Below are 17,499 nucleotides of genomic sequence, written 5' to 3'. Positions count from 1 at the left end.
ATTAAAAAGAGTTAAAGGCAGCTGCAAGTAGATATATAGTTTATTTAGCTTTAAATGTCAGTACTGACAAATGTATTTCTTAATGGCCTGTTATTTTACTATCTGCATTTAGAGGGATATACCGAAACCCATGATGTTCAATCCTGTGTTAAAACATCGGTATTAGCTACATGTTGCGGCCATGCATACTGAGCATTATACTCACTATATTGCACAACTTTGGTTCTTATTTTGAATGCATGTCTTCATTTATATTCACAGAATGCCATTATTATGGGGATGGTCAAGCCTGATCCTGAAGTTTAATTACCTCAGACAAAACCCCCATCCATTATAAATTAAAGTGTTGCATGAGAAAGGAATGTGTGTTTTTAATCCTGTGGTTCTTTGCCAGGAAAAATGTTACCGTCTATGAAATGTATATATTTGATTTTAAAAGTGTAGAATATATTGTGTTGAACCAGCAAGATTTCAGTCTCTTGAGCGTAATTTTTCATAGTATTTACGTTCTTATTTTCTATGTGTAAGTGATCATAGTGAAACAAATCTCTCATTTTCCTTCAACTTTTCAAAAACTATTTTCATGTGTATGATTATGAAAATGTGCCCATTTATATTAGCTTTAGGACATGCTTTTGGAGATTGTTTTAACAATAGTTTAGCACAATCCTGTACTGTTTTGCTGGACAGAACTCCCATTGAAGCAAATGGCAATTCTGGATGAGGAAAAACTCCTATTTCTCTCCTCATTTCATGTTTTCTTTAAAATGGATATAGCATAAATACACTTTATAAAATAAAATTATTCCTCATAACAAAGATCAGAATTAGTAACAACTACTAATGTTTCCTCTATTGAAAAAGGTGTATTTTATTTTTAGCCCAATTTATTTTTATTTGTTCCTATAAAAGCAGTGTCCAGCTTATATCATCTCTTCATCCGTGAATTTTTAAATACACAGAACTATACAAATCTGGTTAATTCAACAGCTTTCAATTTGTGTATGTTTTAACTACTTTTTAACTTATACTTGACTTTTTACCAATTATGAACAGGAAAAAACCCACCTTGATTTAAAACATACAATACCGGCATGTCATATTTTAATACCAAATATTTAAAAAATATTATGGTAAATGATGTGTATAATAATGTGTATAGAGCAAAAATGCATGCAATATTTTAATAGTTAACATACTGTATAGGTAATAGTACAAACAATACTATAATTCTTACCTTCTAACTTCATTCCAACACTTAAACATTTTTGAAATCGACAGTAAGGGCAACGCTTTCTCTGTGTTTTGTCAATCTGGCAATTCTGATTTTCTATACACGTGTACCTTTTGTTATTTTGGACTGTTCTCTTGAAGAATCCCTGTATGACAGATAAAGAAAAGTTAGCCCATTTCATTTTAACAGTAGACTTCAGCATTTTATTTTATGGAAAACATTGTCAAATATTTTTCAAACACCACTCAAGTGCTTATGAGGTTACATGGTTTATTTTAGATTTCAGCGAGATATACCCTGGAGAAAACTGCCAAGCCATTGAGGAGGTTTTCTGGTATGAGTGCTGCGTTTTTGCAGACTTACGTCAAAGCTTGGAGAGACCTGCCTGTAAACCGCTGTATTCCGAACAATGGGGACCAGAAATACTGATGCTGACCAGTATCTTTCATGCATTTTTCAGCATTTCTAAAATGACTAAAATCTGCATATCAAGTGACCCTACATGGAGTAAATGAGAATGTTGATGCAAGTATAATAGAAATACAGACTGTAACTGCTCATTGTACATAGCTATGGCGTATAACAGAGTCATAACAGATATTTGATATTCATATCTAATTACAGATTTTTACAAAAATACGATTTTCCAGGTTCATTTTACTTCTTATTCAGTGAAGTGTTTTTACAGTGCATTGATTTAAATGATCATATAGAACCTTAAGAGGTTTGTTCATGACAACCTATTCTACAGAATTTCATTATTTCTTTTACTTAAAAGGCTCCTTGTTTAACAGTAAACATCATTAGATATGAATTTAGTTTCCAATAGGCTAGATTGAAGGTGAGTACATACTTTTATATTAACACTTTATTTTATAAGATAACTTTTATTGACTACCATTGTTTGTTTCCAAGTAAATACTGAAATAGATTATTTTGTAGAAAAAATAAGCATTAAATCATGACAACAGAACTTTATATTGTTATACTGAAAGATTAACATCTTAGAACAACTATATTAGATTTTGTAAAGTTGAAATTTATTGAAGATACTACTTTTTCACTTTATCCTACAGAACAATAATACTCTGAATGTATATAAATCAACTAAAATCAATATTTAGGACAGTTAGGAATGAAAGTCCTTCTACAACTACATCACTTCACAACAACAAAATATTTAAAAGCGGCAGAGGCAGCCACACTGAAAAACAACCAGACTGGTGTTTTTTTCCATTTCTGCAAATGAAGTTTCTTTCTCTCTCTTTCTCTTTCCAAGAGGCTTCTGTATTCTGAAGAGGATTTGTTTTAATTTTGTGCATCAATCAAATCAAAAGAATCAGAAAGAAGCCAAACTATGCATCTTTTTTTTTAAACCAACATTTTTTCTTTACTTATATGAAACTATTTTGCTTCATTGTCTATTAAGTAATTTATACTAAACCTTGCAGCTTTCACAGGTGAGAAGTCCATAGTGGTACCCAGACACTTTATCACCACAAACTGGACACAGCTCTTCAAGGTCTTCATCATAAGAATAATTCACCATTTTAAACTGAGACACTGGAAAAAGCGAAAAAAAAGCATTCAGTGATCATTTACATAAATAGTTCAAATCCTTTCCCTCTCCAACTATCATATCCACTGGGATCTGGAGAAACAATTCATGAGAGAGAACCACCCTCTGCAAATTAAATAAAAACTTTTTTTAAAGAAAACCAGTTCACATTGGAACATGCAATTCTTCATTATCAGCAAAGCAACAGAGCTTCTTAACAAGTGAACATAAACATAAACATCATAGTTTTAAACTCTAAGAAACAAAGCTAGAGTTTGACAGAACTGCAGTGCTCTTGGACCAACCTACAACCTATGGAAACAAAAACTAAGTCAAGTCACTTCATTTCACCACTTATCATAAAACATGCTTTTAAAAGTCAGGATGAAAACTGTCAAGATTAAATGTTACTCATGTATTTCAATTAACTTTAACTCCACTGGTTTTCTTTGAAGTTTGGTTAGAATACCAATCTGTAAATATTTGTCTAACTTAAACTTGAAATCAACATAGCCAGCACTTTTGTGGTATGTTTAATGTAAATCACTTACAGGATGAATTTAGGATACTATCCTGATGCCCCAAACCATTCATGCTGGATTCTGATCATCACCCCACCTGTAACAATATCCTGTCTTTCCATAAGGCCCCAATTGATCAGATTGAATACGAAGTGTATTTTGAATGGATTGGTTCCCTTTCCATTGACTTTCACCTCCAAAATTGTTTTAAGTCCGCCAAAGCAGAGAGAAGCAAAGCAGAAAAGACATGCAGGGGGCTCTGGGTGTATTTTGGGTGGTAAAGCGTGGGAGCTTAATTCATTTCAGATCCTTCCCATCATGGTGAAGTTTAGGCAAAGTTAAACCCCAGCGATTCAGGTTCGTGATCCTAGGAGACACAAGCAACCGCAGTGTTTGCCGAGATCTGAAAGATGCCCAGAATGTAAACAGGAAGGTCTGGTACGTCTCAAACTCGGAGCTCCCCAAACATCCCTGTACAGCCTTAAGGAAAACTGGCAAAAAAAGAAAAAACCGCTCGGAAAACCTGCGCGCAGGAATCCAATGAAACCCCTGCCCGTGGGAGGAAAGGAGGAGTGGGGGGGAGGAGGAGGAGGAGGAGGAGCAGGAGGGGTGCGCAAGGACCTGAATGAAGACACGAAACCGGGAGAGGGAAAGGGATCCTCGAGCTGAACCCCCCCTCTTCCCTCTCCCAGTACCGAAGAGCTCAGTCAGCACTAGCTGGTGACTCCCCAAAAGAAGCCCCCGCTGCTCAGCACTGAGCCTATTCCCTTTCCTTTTCCTGACGCTGAGCCTGGCCAGGAGCGCCGCAGCGGCTGGGCGCTGGCGGCGGAGTCGGTGATGGACCCTGGGGCAGCAAAGTTAGGGTGGGTTTTTTTCCCTCTCCTTTTACTAGCATCCAGCAGCTGTCACGATATCGAATCGCCCGAGCGATTCAAAACCACAGGCGAGTCCAGCAGCGGGGGGTGTGGGGGGGAGGGAGCGGGGAAGGCGGCTGGGACGGGAGGGGAGAGCCGCGAGGTCCCGAAGCAGCGGGGAAGAGCCCGGAGCCTGCCCCGGGGTGCGGCCCTGCCCCGAGCAGCGCGGGGCCAGGTCCGGACAGGTGGGCAGAGGCTCCTTGCCCCTCTCCCCGCCCGCCCGCCCGCCCTTTGCCTGCCTCGGGCAAGCACCGGCTCCCCCATCTCCCCGCGCGGGAGGGAATAAAACTGTGGCCGGGGGGGGGGGCGGTCTCGGCGAGCGGCCGGATCCCAGCGGCCGCCGCCTCGGAGCGCGAGCCCGCGGCCCCGGGATGCGGATCCCCGCGCAGCCCCCGCGGGACCAACTTCGGGGATCGGGCCGCCTGTGCCCCGCGGCGGGGGAAGTTGAGCCAACTTGGCCCGGGGGAGGAGGAGAAGGGGGCGGCCGCGCGCCCCTTACCTTGCATGTTTTCCGGCATCTGCCCCTGTTCCCCATTCGACCGGGCGAGTCCCAGGGCTTCCGTCTCCACTTTGGGCAGCATGACCGGGCGGGCCGGGCTCGGGGCTCCGCGCGCCTCCGGGGCACCCGCACCTGGACACGGCAGCAGAGGTTTAGGTGGGGCCGGCAGCGCTGCCCCCCGCCCCCGCGCCCTCGCCCCTGCCCCCGCGCACCTGGCCCGGCGGCTCAGAGCGGCGGCCCGGCGGCCCGAGCCATGCGGGGCCGGCGGCTCCCGGAGTTGCGAAGTTGGGACCTTCCCGGCAGCCGCGTCCGCGCCCGGGCGGGGAGAAGCGGCGCTTCCCAGCCGGCTGCCGGGGCCGGGGGCGGGGGTGGGAGATAGCGAGTGTGTGAGGGCTTCGGGGGGGGGGGGCGCCCCGCCAGCCAATGAGCGCCCTCCCCAAAGCCTCCCCTGCCCCTTCCCCTGCCTCCGCCCCTGCCTCGCGGTTGGTAAAGCCTCCTCGCCTCGCGCCGCCCGCTCGGCCCCGGAGGTGCGGGGCCCTGCCCCTTCGTCGCCCGCCGCCCTCACCGCACCCTCACCGCGGGGCTCGTCTGGCTCTGACCCCCTCGAGGGCCGGCCGTGCGCGGAGCTGAGGCCTCCCGACCGGGGGGAGGGGGGGGGCTTTGCCAAGCTGCACCTGCGCCCCCGGCGTCTCCCTGCCCCCACGAAGGGTCACCTCGCTGGGGTCACTTGAGCTCTTCCTGCCAGCGCCGGGGGCTGGACCCGATGATCCACCAGGTCCCTTCTAGCCCCCTGACAAGCTATGAGTCTACAGAGCCGAGCAGGGGCTGGCTCAGCCTCAGTTTCCCACCTCCCAGCCCCGGCGAGGGCCCCAGACCCCCTTCCCGGGAGCGGGTCCCACAGCATTTCTCGGACTCCAGAAGCCGGATCCGTCCTGCCAGCTCTCCGGGGACAGGGATCGGGACATTTACTGGAGGATTTGAAAGCCGCGTGCAGTGGCAAGGCAGGGCGTAACTTCACTCCATATCTGCCGCCCGGGCCCCAGGAGTGTGGGGAGCTGCCAATGCATGACCGCCCCATTAGCCGTTCAGATGTTTTATATCTTTATAGATATTTTATTAGGTATTTATTGAGATTAGACGCGTTTTATTCCTCCCCCCCAACCTCCCGCCCCATAAAAGCAGTGGTAATAACGCACGGGTTCCTCCTTTGAAGCAAAACGGGTTGAGCACTAAAACGCACCTAACAAAGCGAGAAGGGGCTGCAGGCAGCACCCAGCTCCCCCACTGTAACGCGGTGTCGTTGCCTTCATTTATTCACCGCCCAGGTGCCGCCAGACAAAGGTCCTTCAACAGGCGACAACGGGCTCGGTGTCCAGTTCATCTGAACTTTTCCTGCGGAGCCACTCAAAACAGGATCTACACCCAAGCCCGATTCACCGCGGATCTTGGTGTGGCCGCTGCAGCAGAGGCTCCTTCCCCCTTTCTGTCTAAGCGACAGCCGGGCTGGGGCCCGGGGGGACGAGCCCCGAGTGGGTTTCAAGGGAGACCCTTGAAAGAGCCACGCTGGGAGAAAAAGTAGGAAACCCCCTGCCCATTATCAAGGCTGGTTTCTAAAGCCGTCATTTCCTAGCTCAGCAACTCTGCTGGGAGTTAAGTTTTATCTATACATCCAGCCCTGGTGCAAGGGGTGGGGTGCTTGAATCTATCCCCTGGAAGAGGTCTTCCTTCCTCCCCTTCTCTTGGGCAGGTATGAAATGAGAGCGCGCCGCTCTGGCCTTTTATACGTAGCATTTACTTTATTGAAAAAAAAACCAAAACTCCCAAACTTTGCTGTTACCAATTGGCTAAATGAGCCCAGGATTTTCAAGCCTCCTTGCCGCGGATGTGATTCTGTCCCCGGCCCGTGCTGCTGGCAGGGTGGAAGCTGAGCCGAGCCTCCGGGGGACCTGCCCAGGGGCAGGCGGCAGCTGCCCCGTCCCCGCGCGCCCCGCCAGGCGCCGGGCTGCTCCCCCGGGGAGCTCAGCCTCCCGCGCCTCCCTCCTGCGGGAGAGGGATTATTAAAACCGGAGCCTATGACAGTATTTACAGCAGACCTTGGAAAGTTAGATTAATACGTATCCACAACGGATCGTCGGTCCTGCAGCTCGCGAAGGTTTTTTTTTTTTTTCCGGAAAAGTGTAGGGTGCGCTTTTTCTGCCCTTTCTGGCGGGGAGGGGGCTGGATGGCAGGGGGCTCGGAGCAAGCCTGCCCTCATTTAGCTCAGCAGAGACCATCCGGCAGACCCGTGGCCCAGAGGGGCACCGATCCAGGAAAATCGAGCCCTTCAGGCTCGGACTTTCTCCCTCTCCCCACACCGAGACCAGTCTGTCTCTGCTCCCCAAGCCCCTGGGCTTGTCCAGGACAACCCTGGTAGAAACCCAGGCGTGGGCACTGCCCGCAGTGGGGCACGACTTGGCCCCAGCTCAGACTGCGCATCGCAGAGCTGCCCCGCGAGTTATTAACCGGCATGGAAATACTTTAGAGCAGTTATTGCACATCTCCATTTCTCCGAAGTAACGGTTTAGGGCAGTACGCATTATAAATGATACCTGGTCCCTCGTGGCTACATTTAATTTAGCTTGGACTTTTAGCTCTTGCAATTGCCTTGAGCAACCTTAATTACCCTTTCTTCTAATCTCTTCCCCGCTCCTTGCTAAGTTATCCAAACTTTTTTTATGTGAGCTCTCTCCTGAGTTTGCCTGCCTTGTTCTGACTTTGCCTGAAGGTCTTGATTGACGCGTGTAATTATAATTATAAAAGATGATGGCTTGGGGAGCCTCCAGCAGCCTTGATCAGTACAAGGAGCATGGACTGAGAATATGTGATGTTTCCCTGTTCCAATGTATGTTAATGTAAATGCACAATCTTGGCTGAGTTAAGTTCTTTTCAAGTCACGGGCTTCTTCAACCCCTCCTGGTTTCTATGTCCCGAGCTCCAGTTTCCGAGCACTTTACAGAGGCCAAAGAGTTGGATAAGTCTTAATGGGTCTCTCACCAGGCAGGGGCAAACGGTGTGCTACCTTTGCGTACAGAAAAAGTATCTTGAAGACAGCGTGATATATGTATGCCTATATGCACCCATACACCCCCACACACGCACATTATACACACTCATATATGTGTGTGTGTGTGTGTGTATGAGCCAAACGCGCGCGCGTATATATATACATACACATATACACACACACACACACACACACACACACACACGCTTCAATCAAGACACACATATATGGTGTGTATGTATGAATATATATAGAGTATATTTATACAAATATATGAGTACACACACATATATACACACAAATACACACACATATATACACAAATACACGCACATATATACATACCCACACATGCATTATTTCTATATCATATTTTATATATACATACATACACACATACATTATATATCATGTTATATATACATGCACCTACATACACATTATTTATATATCATATTATATATATACATACACACAGATATTATTTATACTATACACGCACATATTATTTGTATATTTCTCTCGGAAAGGTAAATCTGGCAGAAAGGAGCCCTTGATCAGAGCAGACATGGGGAACTTTTTGTCCCCCTCCCCAGCCCTCATACAGAGATAAATGGAAGCAGACTGTAAGTGCTGCTGGGAAGTCTAACTCCAAAGGGTGTTACAGGGACAGATTCAGGAAGGAGCGAAGTTTGCATCCTCTGCCTCGCCTCTGTTAAAGCGGCACGTTTGCAAACAGAGTCTATCAAATTATCAGATGGTGAAAAACGGAGGCTGTAGTCAGATGGGAGGGGGAAGAGCCATTATCAGCCCCGCTGTCCAGAGTCCACTTGCTGATGCATCTCCCCCGCCCCACACACACACACTCCCAAATACAACACAACAGAGGAGGCATTTTGTGTCAACTTCCCGGAGCGCGGAGTGGCGGGGAGCTCTTTGCAACAGGAGAAGTGCCCTTCCCTCCCCCAGCCCTCCTTCCCCTTTCCCCGTATTCCGGGCACATTTATTCCGGGAAATGAACCGTCCATTCGACCTCCAGCACCGCATTTTAGGAGCTGCCTTTCTCGGATATAGCTAGTACGAAGCACGCCCCTGCCAGCCCAGAGGAGGCAGAGGGGAGGAGGGCGAATCCTTGCCGAGAAAGTCCTAGTTCTTCCCTGCTTGGAAGAAGGACTTTGAGCACCCCGGGCAGGGACTCAAGTGCTTTAGGAGCCCTTAGAAAGTCAACCGCAGGGAAAAAAACAAAGCTGCCCTTTGCATCTGATGTAAATAACACAAGAGGGCGGGGGGGGGGGGGGGTCAAGCCTAAAATACTTGCTCCGGGAAAATGTACCTCAGAGGTGATCAGTCCTTTCAAAAGTCTATTACACTGGTCTATATTGAGTGCTTCGCGGACGTCTTCCCGAGATGTCGATCCTCCTACTCCAAAAGACAGGACTGTTTCGAAGCAGTCAATTATTGACTGCCCAGCTATTTTTAAAGAACAATAAAGCTTACAGCTGCACACTGGCATGGACGGATGCCTCGCACACCCCAGAGAGTGAAACTTAGCGAGGGCTTTATAGAGGGAGCTGGTTAAGTTAGCGGCCGGGGCTTTCTTTGATTGTTTTTCTTTTATTGCTAAATGAGTCATCACCGGCGAGGTGTTGTAATGACTTCACCTTGGACCTCCCAGCCCAGCCGGGTGGGGACCCCGCAAGGCTCAATCCTGCCTTCCTCGCTTCACACACCCGGTTTCAATCTGGATTCCCTGCAACCCGGTCGCTAAAAAAAATCATGGGCTTTCAAAAACACATTTCACCTTTGCACTGTTTGCCATTAACATCGACCCGCCTGCAAACCTAGAGCAGGGGCTGCGGGGGGACCGCTTCCCTTCTAGTTTGCAACGCAACTTTCTTATAGGCAATGTTTTGCTAGGCAGACCGGGAGCCTGCCGGTTTAGGCTTAGGTGGAGGGTTTAGGAAGAGAGAAAGAGAGGCTGTAACTGCAAAGCAGCCTGAGATACAGCGAAGCCAACCTTTGGTACATTTTATGATGTGAACAACACACGTGCCCAAAGGTTGCAAAAGGAATTAACTGAACCAATAGCATCAATAGCAAAGTGCAAGCTCTCCCCAGCTTTTACCCCTGTGCCATTAAGACACCTATAGAGCCGATCTCTCAATGAACTGCTGCTAGGTCTTTTTTCCCCCTTGTGATTAAGTATTTGACTTTCATCTGGAAAATATGAGCTAATACAGCAGGATTAAAATGCAGCCCGGACCTGTTGCCATTAACCATCTGAAGGGGAAAATGTCCCGGCTTTGATCATTTTTTTAATGTTTAGAAAGTTTTTAAGGTTTGCCCACTAGGCAATGAGGAGAGGGATTCAAAAGGACCCTATGCTTAAATCTCGCACGTAAAAAGAGATCGTACTCGGACGTCCCAGCTGGGTTATCCAGACGAGTAAACGCTACTCCTGTCAGGGTTTGCAAAATCGCAGCTTTTGATCTTGCCACTTTCCTTTATTATTTAAAGCGATTCTGGTTACTATGTTTGCACTTACCTTTCCTGTTGCAAACTTATTGCAGGCTAGCTGCACTGCTGCTTATTTGCTCTTCTGGTTAGGGTCTTTTGACCGCCTTGCTGCTTCCTTATCTGAGCTAGTCAGATCACTTAGTAAAAGTGAGGCTGGAGCAGACCAGAAATACAGCTCTACATTTGTGTGAATAAAACAAGGAGCCTATCAGGGCTGGACATGGCTCTGTATCCCAAGAGACACTTGATTTCGACAGTTTAGACGCAGGCTTAAAAAAAGAAGAAATTACTTTCCCCCCCCCCCAGACAACTGACCTTGATCTCAAAACAGGCACTTACATCTCCACTCCCCGTACATATCAATTGTCTAATGACGCTTGGACTACTTTTATTTAAACAAAAAAAGTTTATCTCTGTCACGATTACAGTTTGTTCCCAGATGTATATATACGCTAATATATGTGCATATGTTTGGTATATGATGCCTCCACACACGTATACGAAGCTATACAAAGTCCTAAAGTAAACCGCTTCAACAAACACTACATACACAGAAAGTTTACGTTTGAGAAATCATGGCTGAAAGATAGTTATAGATCGATCCATGCAGATTTGTGTAATGCGTACAGGTAATATATTAAGAATAGGTCTGCATTAATAATATATCCCCAGATTAATAATATATCCCTATGTTAATTAATATGCGTGTGTGTGTGTGTGTGCACTCTATGTAATTGCAGCGATTTCCCCATCCACTTTACAAAGATGATTCTTCTTTGAGAGTTGATTCCGGAGGTCCCTGCAGGGCAGGTGACTCAGGCTGTTACTTTGCTTCACCTGCCTTGTTTTACTGGTCTCACGCTCTTTGTCATGTCGTGAATTGAAGAGCTACACCAGCACACTGAGGATGTCATCTTACTATTTCCCATATAAAATTACAACAGAAAGTTACAAGTCAGTCAATCAGGATCTAACTTTCCAAAAGTTTCCTGAGGAGAGTTTCACATACTATAAATCAAGACTGGCAGTAGCAAAATCTCTCTCATAAACAAGACCTGCAGTCCTCATTCGGGCAAATTAACCTCATTAACTTGAATGGGAGTTTGCTTGAATACGACCTGCTAGGGGGAGGGGCTGGAAATCCAAGAATTTGCAGCGAGACATGCATTTACAACTGTCCACTAATGTTGAGACTCTAATCCACATTTCCTACTAAATCCCACTTCCATTATAGCTAGCAACAGTACAAAAGATACACTACATCCATATCTAACTGTGTATATACTCTTTGGAGTTTTGTTAGTCATTGCATGTTGAAGTGTATTAAACACAATTATTATAACTAATAATTATACCAGGAAATATTTCCTCCCAGACTCTACTAAGACCATTTTGGAATAATATCATGTCATATCCTGAGGATGTACATTCAGATTAGGGTGGCAGTAAATATTATACAAGCAGGGAAAATTCAGTTAGAAGCTACAACTAGATTATTGTTTCTCTTCCCATGTGACCAGTTTTTCAAGTTAATGGAACAGTTAACCTCATTAAATAATCATAGTTAAAGCTGCTAAAATTTTTATTGTGTCACTGACAACACCTAAGACAGGAGGCTAAGTAAAGAAAAAAGTCCTCCATTAAAGTGCCTTTGTATTGCTTATAAATCAGATAGGGACTATTTTAAAAGTCCACTTTAGGATTCCACAACCCCTTGAGCACTATTAAGATCTATTGAATCCTAGTTGCCAACCTTGAGATTAGTTTAGTGATCAGAAACTGGTTCAAATCTGTAACACAACAGAAGTTCAGTGTACATAAACTGGTTTTAACCATTTTGAAAGCAGTTTAAGATAAAGCTGAATGGATATAGTATCACACTTGACCAATTTAAGTTAAATCAGGTTATTGAATTTCTGTCCTAGATCCTTTGTAAATTCAAGTTACGTCACAGTCCCCCAGCATGCCTTGTACCTCACCCACCAATCCCTCTCAAAGGGTGGGTGGGCTAGCTTTTGGCCCAAGCTGTCTGCTCCAGCAGAGCCGACAGCTCTAGTGCCCCTGGCCCCCACCAGCTTCTGCAGGCATGGGACTTATTTCTGGAATAAAAAGTGAATGTCTGTTCACTTACTTATTGGTTCAATCTGTGCAACTTGGACTAACCTGCAAAAATTGAATCAATTCAGCCTCAGGCTTTTGGATTGTCTGCACTTTTTACGAAGACAGCCAACCCATAGCAGCAGTCTGCTTATATTCTCAATTATACTCACTTTTCCAGACTAGACCCAACTTTCACTGAAATCATTAAAAATTATTCTCCCATGAGCACCTGTGGGAGTAGAATCAGGCCTTTATCTTAAATGTAAATTAGTCTTAGAGTTGATCATCCATTCTAATTCCTCGTATAAACCTAGTAATTGATTGATATGAATAAATTAGACTAGTGGACCTGTTACAGTCATGTCAGAAAATGGTTGTATACATTACTTACTTTTAAATTGTTTAGAGCATGGGAGTGAATGGAAAAATATTGTGACTGTAAAAAGTGAATTCACTCAACAAGGGAAGACGAGATGCAGCTCTGGTTGTAAGGAATAATTCCTATGGAAGTCAACTGCCCTAATTCTCCTTACACACCAGTGTAAAGTAAGAGTAATTTAATTGACAGGAATGGGGTTACACTGCTGTGAAGGATAAAATAAAATCCATCTTCTTAAGTGTTGTGCTTACTATGTCAGAGGGGAAAGAGGTACTGGGAATGAGTAAGAGAAAGTTAAGTCACTCCTCTCTACTTTTATCTTTAGAATATAAGCTTGATTCTAAAAGATCAATGACACTGGTTTTCTATCAGTGTAATTTCTTTAACCTCCCAGAAGTTATTCTAGTGTAAATGAGAACAGCTGCTTTAATTTCTGTCCCATTTCCAACTAATAGCCTGCAAATTATACAGATGTATTGAATGAGTACCAAATTGGTGAAAGTTGCATTTATTTGCTGCTTGCTATTGTTTATGACCTGTTTATATCCCTGGATGACGTTCTATTTTCAATTATACTGTAATAAACTGGAGTCCCTCTCTGGCCTTTGATTGCTGTCTTCCTGACATACCGAAGTAAAAGAGAGCAGGATCTGGCGAAGGACATGAATTCCCATTGGATTTAACTCAGAAACTTCTATGGCATTTACTTTTGTGTTCTCCAGGCTGAATTTGGCTCAATATCTGTGAAGCACAAGTGTACATCATATAAACTCACATCAATACAGCTATGCTAGTTTATACCAACTCAGGATCTGGCCTGCATGTAGATAGATCTGAAGCACATGAGGCACCTTACAGCATGATTTGTATTTTTACTCTTTTGAAGAACAAGATCGAGGGGATGGAGGGTCAGTCCTTTCTATGCTAAACCAAGTCAGGAACCAAAAGTCTGTAGTGGACTAGCCCAGTTTAGCTCCTCTACAGTCTTTAGCCTCATTCAGACTGACGACTGCTAAAGTGAACTGAGAACATCTGCATTAAAATCTCCCAAATGACCGGAGATAAGTACAGCAGGTCAAGAAGTCCAATATCTGGAAGATATATGCAGTCCTTGAGCCAGAAGCAACTCTCAGTATCTCTGGAGTAACGCCCCCCAGCACAGTTTGACAACGCACAGTTTGAGAACCGATAACTCTGACTGTTAAAATGTCCAAAAGCAGACCGGGGCACAGTTAAGTCTCCCACACTGGTTTGCAGTGAAAGCGCTGGCACGAGAGAGAATGGAATCAGGTCCATTTGTTTGAATCTAGTTAAGGTAGAGAGGCTTTTTTTTTGCTGGAGACAGAGGAGCAGCTCCAAAGAGGATGGGTTAGTGGGGGTCCTGCTTGCAGTCTAAGAGATCTCGGATTTTACATAGTGATGGACGTTTTCCTATGGAAGCCTTCTGACTGTAAGGCAGGAGTCAATTTCACTAGTGCAGGCAAGTAAGCTGTCCTTGGAGAGCACAAGGACATGCTGGCCCTCATGCCCTGTTGCTCCTGGCTGATTGTATGGGGCTGAAACTGCCCAGGATCTCAGGTGCCGGGCTCTGATGAAACACAACACCTTGGTTCAGAGGGAGAGATCATTCCTTGGACCCACTAGCCACCCTTCCCAACAGGGAGGTACTAGGCCCCTCTGGGACTGTCGCTGCCTTAGGGAGAAATTGGGGCTCATTGATCACTGGTTACTGGAAAAGAGTCCTGGTCTGCGATACTCTACTGGGCTCCAGTGGAGGGAATAGCCGCAGCTCCTCCCAAGAGATACAGCTCAGGATACAGCTGCATTTTCCTGCCTATATTTCCTGAAAATTAAGATCTTTACTCCACAGCCCACCAGCCCTGTCTGCCCAAAGTTCCTCAGATCCTCTGTGGGCAAGCCATCAAAGCAAGCATGTTGCTCATGGACTGGAGGGGACCTGCCTCCCAGAAACTTTCCAGCTGAAAACCAGCTTGGAGGGATGCAGGTTTTAATTTGTGTCCCAAAAATTCAGGCTAAACCCCCACTCCTTTCAGAGCTTGCATACTTGTCTCTATAGGTGGCATGTTTAATGGTGCTGAGGAATTACCTGCCTGCTGCTCAGTCAGGGTGTTCTAAACTGGAGGTGGAGGATCTCTCTGCCAGGGTTGCCTTGTCATCTGCAGGCAACTCCTGTGCAAGAGCTGCAGCAGTCCCTTTGCAAGATAGTCAGGAACAAGCAAGAAGTAGAGAGCGCAGGGAACTGGAAGGCAACGAAGAGTCCATGGAAGAGCAGTGGGTGCACAAGGTGAGCTGGATGGCTGCTAAAGTGATATTCTTTCCCTTCCAGCCCTGGCACATGCATGTCCGCTTCTCAACACTGTGGTTCTTCTCTGCTGTCCTGAGTACATGCACCCGAGACTCCTCCACAACTTCAGGGCTCTTAATTATCTCAGCTTCACCTCAGCTCCCCCATTCTAGAATGCTAGAAAAAACAAACCCTCTATTGTAAGTGCCCATGCACTCTGTGGAAGGGGTAAGGGAGAATAACTTGATACTCAGCACTTTTAGGAAGATCAGAAATAATGTAAATAGAAATGAAAATCAGGGAGAGCATTTCAGGCAGAATCTACAAGGGGTAAAGCGCATGCCCCTAAAAACCTCAAAAAACATTCAGGTGAAACCACAACAAAACCCAGACCAGCATGCCACATTCTGCAAAACCTTTAATGCAGTAAAATAAATGCCTGCCAGCTTTTCAAGGCAGAAAGCTGGGGTTTCCAAGTTTTTACAAATTGCATAGCAATATTAAATAATGCCACTTTTTCAGGCTCCGTGAAGGCTATCTGCCCTTTTTTATAGTACCTAACTGAAGATGTATTTGACATCTCTTTTACTTGTGCAAAAACAGACAATGTGTCTAAGAGTGCATGGAGTGGACTTTACTCAAAATGAAGACACAATTCAGTTAAACCTATTTTGTACATCTGTATATATTTTATAAATCTCTGTACAATTGCACAGCTATTAGTAATTTTTATAAATAATAAACCTAACAATGTTATGCAATGCATTTTCAATTATTTTAGATTAGCATAAGGACAGATGGCATACTTGGTGAAAAGAGAGTCAGTTAAATCATTGGCTGTTTACTTAGCTTTTTAAAATGCTCTCAGTGGATTGATATTCTTGTTGATTAACTATAAACACAAATTAAAGAGTTAAGTTCTCTAATAATGATGATTTTTTAATTTGGAATAGATGATAAGGCTCCAGGTTAGTACATTTAGGCAAAATGCCTAACAGAAACCTAAGAGAGAGTGGTTACTTACCAACCGGTGTAAGTCCATGCTTTATAGATTCCTGGAAGTTGCCAGTGTGAGAACTAGAAGACATTATTAGGTACAAATCAAAAGTGCCCTTGAGTATAGGGTATGCAGCATTGGGTATGGGAAAAGGTGCGGCCTGTAAACTTCTCTGGCCTTGGGACCCAAGCTACAATAACCTTCAGTGAAAGTCAGCGTGACAAACAACAACAAAAAATTATCCAAGAATTCAGAAAGTAGAAAGCATGTCTTTCAGTGGACTCTGTACTTTTTCCAACATTAGTGACCTGCTGTAAACCATCTATCCCATTTCATGATAGTTTCTAATCAGAAGAATTGAAACTTGTGATAGGTTTGGCACGGTCACATGACTTTGTACAGGTTGATAAGAGGACCCTGTTATAATGTGACAGCAGCAGAGATAAGAACTCTTGGCAGATAATGGCAGAGAAATGATTAACTTGCAAGTGGAGAGGTGCTATGAAGCACAGAGTGTGGAAGGTTGTAAAGTTCTGAGGTCAGAAGATCATACTAAGTGGATAAAACCGTACCAATGTAAGCGTAATGACTATAAACTTAGGCTTGTGACCTGTCTTCTCGATGTCATCACCTCTTTGCACAGTGGACAACAAGCATGGCTATTTTGGTTTTTGTAAATATTCCTTAGATGGCAAAGCAAACAAACATTAATTCCTTAAACCAGGTTGTGAATTTACTTAGGATGCTACACCTAGAGTAATAGCATCAGCAAACCTACAGTGAATTTTTTTGTCAGACAAAACCATTTTATTGTACCTACTCATTAGAATGGAAACGTGTTTGGATGATAGCCATTTAGTTAAGAGCATGTGCTATTTTTCTAATAAAGTAGGGTTTTACAACATAGTTAAATACTGGTATCCTGGGATTGTAATGCTTGGCCAATATCTATGTACCCAATTAAAGCAGCTTTAATGCAAAAACTGCCCCCAGAATGTAAATAAATGGTATCACTAACATTTTGCTAAAAAGAAATATTGTCAGGCTGTCAAATAAATAAATTGTAGAACATTACAATTTATTTCAACAAAGCTGTCAGTGGGCCAAGTTCAGAAATGTGTAAATGCAAAGGAACTCAATTTTAGTAGAGTTAAGCAGCACTTTACACCCATTTCATTGATGAGAGAATTCTGCTTCTAGGGGCTGTTTCTCCTCTCACGCTAGTGAAGATCAAGAATGACTCAGCTGAAGTTAGTGGAATCATATCAGGATATTTTTTGCAAGATCAGAATCAAATCCATTGTGCCTAATTTACATTATTAATTTGATAAGTCTCCTCTCTTCCAAAACAGAGAAAATTAACTGCACTAAGCAATGAAATTTTCATCAGGCTCTAAAGCAACATACACATACTTTTACTTGTTTGGGCAGG

General features: G+C 44.5%; 1 protein-coding gene across 2 annotated transcripts in view; it reads right to left on the bottom strand.

The window, feature by feature from the left end:
- NR5A2 (nuclear receptor subfamily 5 group A member 2) overlaps positions 1-16,301 on the bottom strand; it is a 126,855-nt gene extending 110,554 nt beyond the window's left edge. The window contains exons 1-4 of one of the 2 annotated variants that reach the window (XM_090049100.1): positions 16,095-16,301; positions 4,727-4,858; positions 2,679-2,797; positions 1,238-1,379 (exon numbers count right to left, since the gene is read on the bottom strand). In XM_090049100.1, coding sequence (XP_089905226.1) covers positions 1,238-1,379; positions 2,679-2,797; positions 4,727-4,858; positions 16,095-16,158 — 457 coding nt within the window. In that variant the 5' untranslated portion in view covers positions 16,159-16,301. Of the gene's footprint in view, positions 1-1,237; positions 1,380-2,678; positions 2,798-4,726; positions 4,859-4,938; positions 5,070-16,094 lie in introns of those variants that run through there. The other variant, XM_090049101.1, reaches the window with a different exon arrangement.
- Positions 16,302-17,499: the final 1,198 nt, after the last annotated feature.

The sequence above is a fragment of the Crocodylus siamensis genome, chromosome 5 (genome assembly GCF_052110815.1).
Source record: "Crocodylus siamensis isolate JL-2025a chromosome 5, ASM5211081v1, whole genome shotgun sequence".
In the NCBI taxonomy this organism is placed as follows: Eukaryota; Metazoa; Chordata; order Crocodylia; family Crocodylidae; genus Crocodylus; species Crocodylus siamensis.
This window is presented reverse-complemented; position numbering and strand designations above follow the sequence as displayed.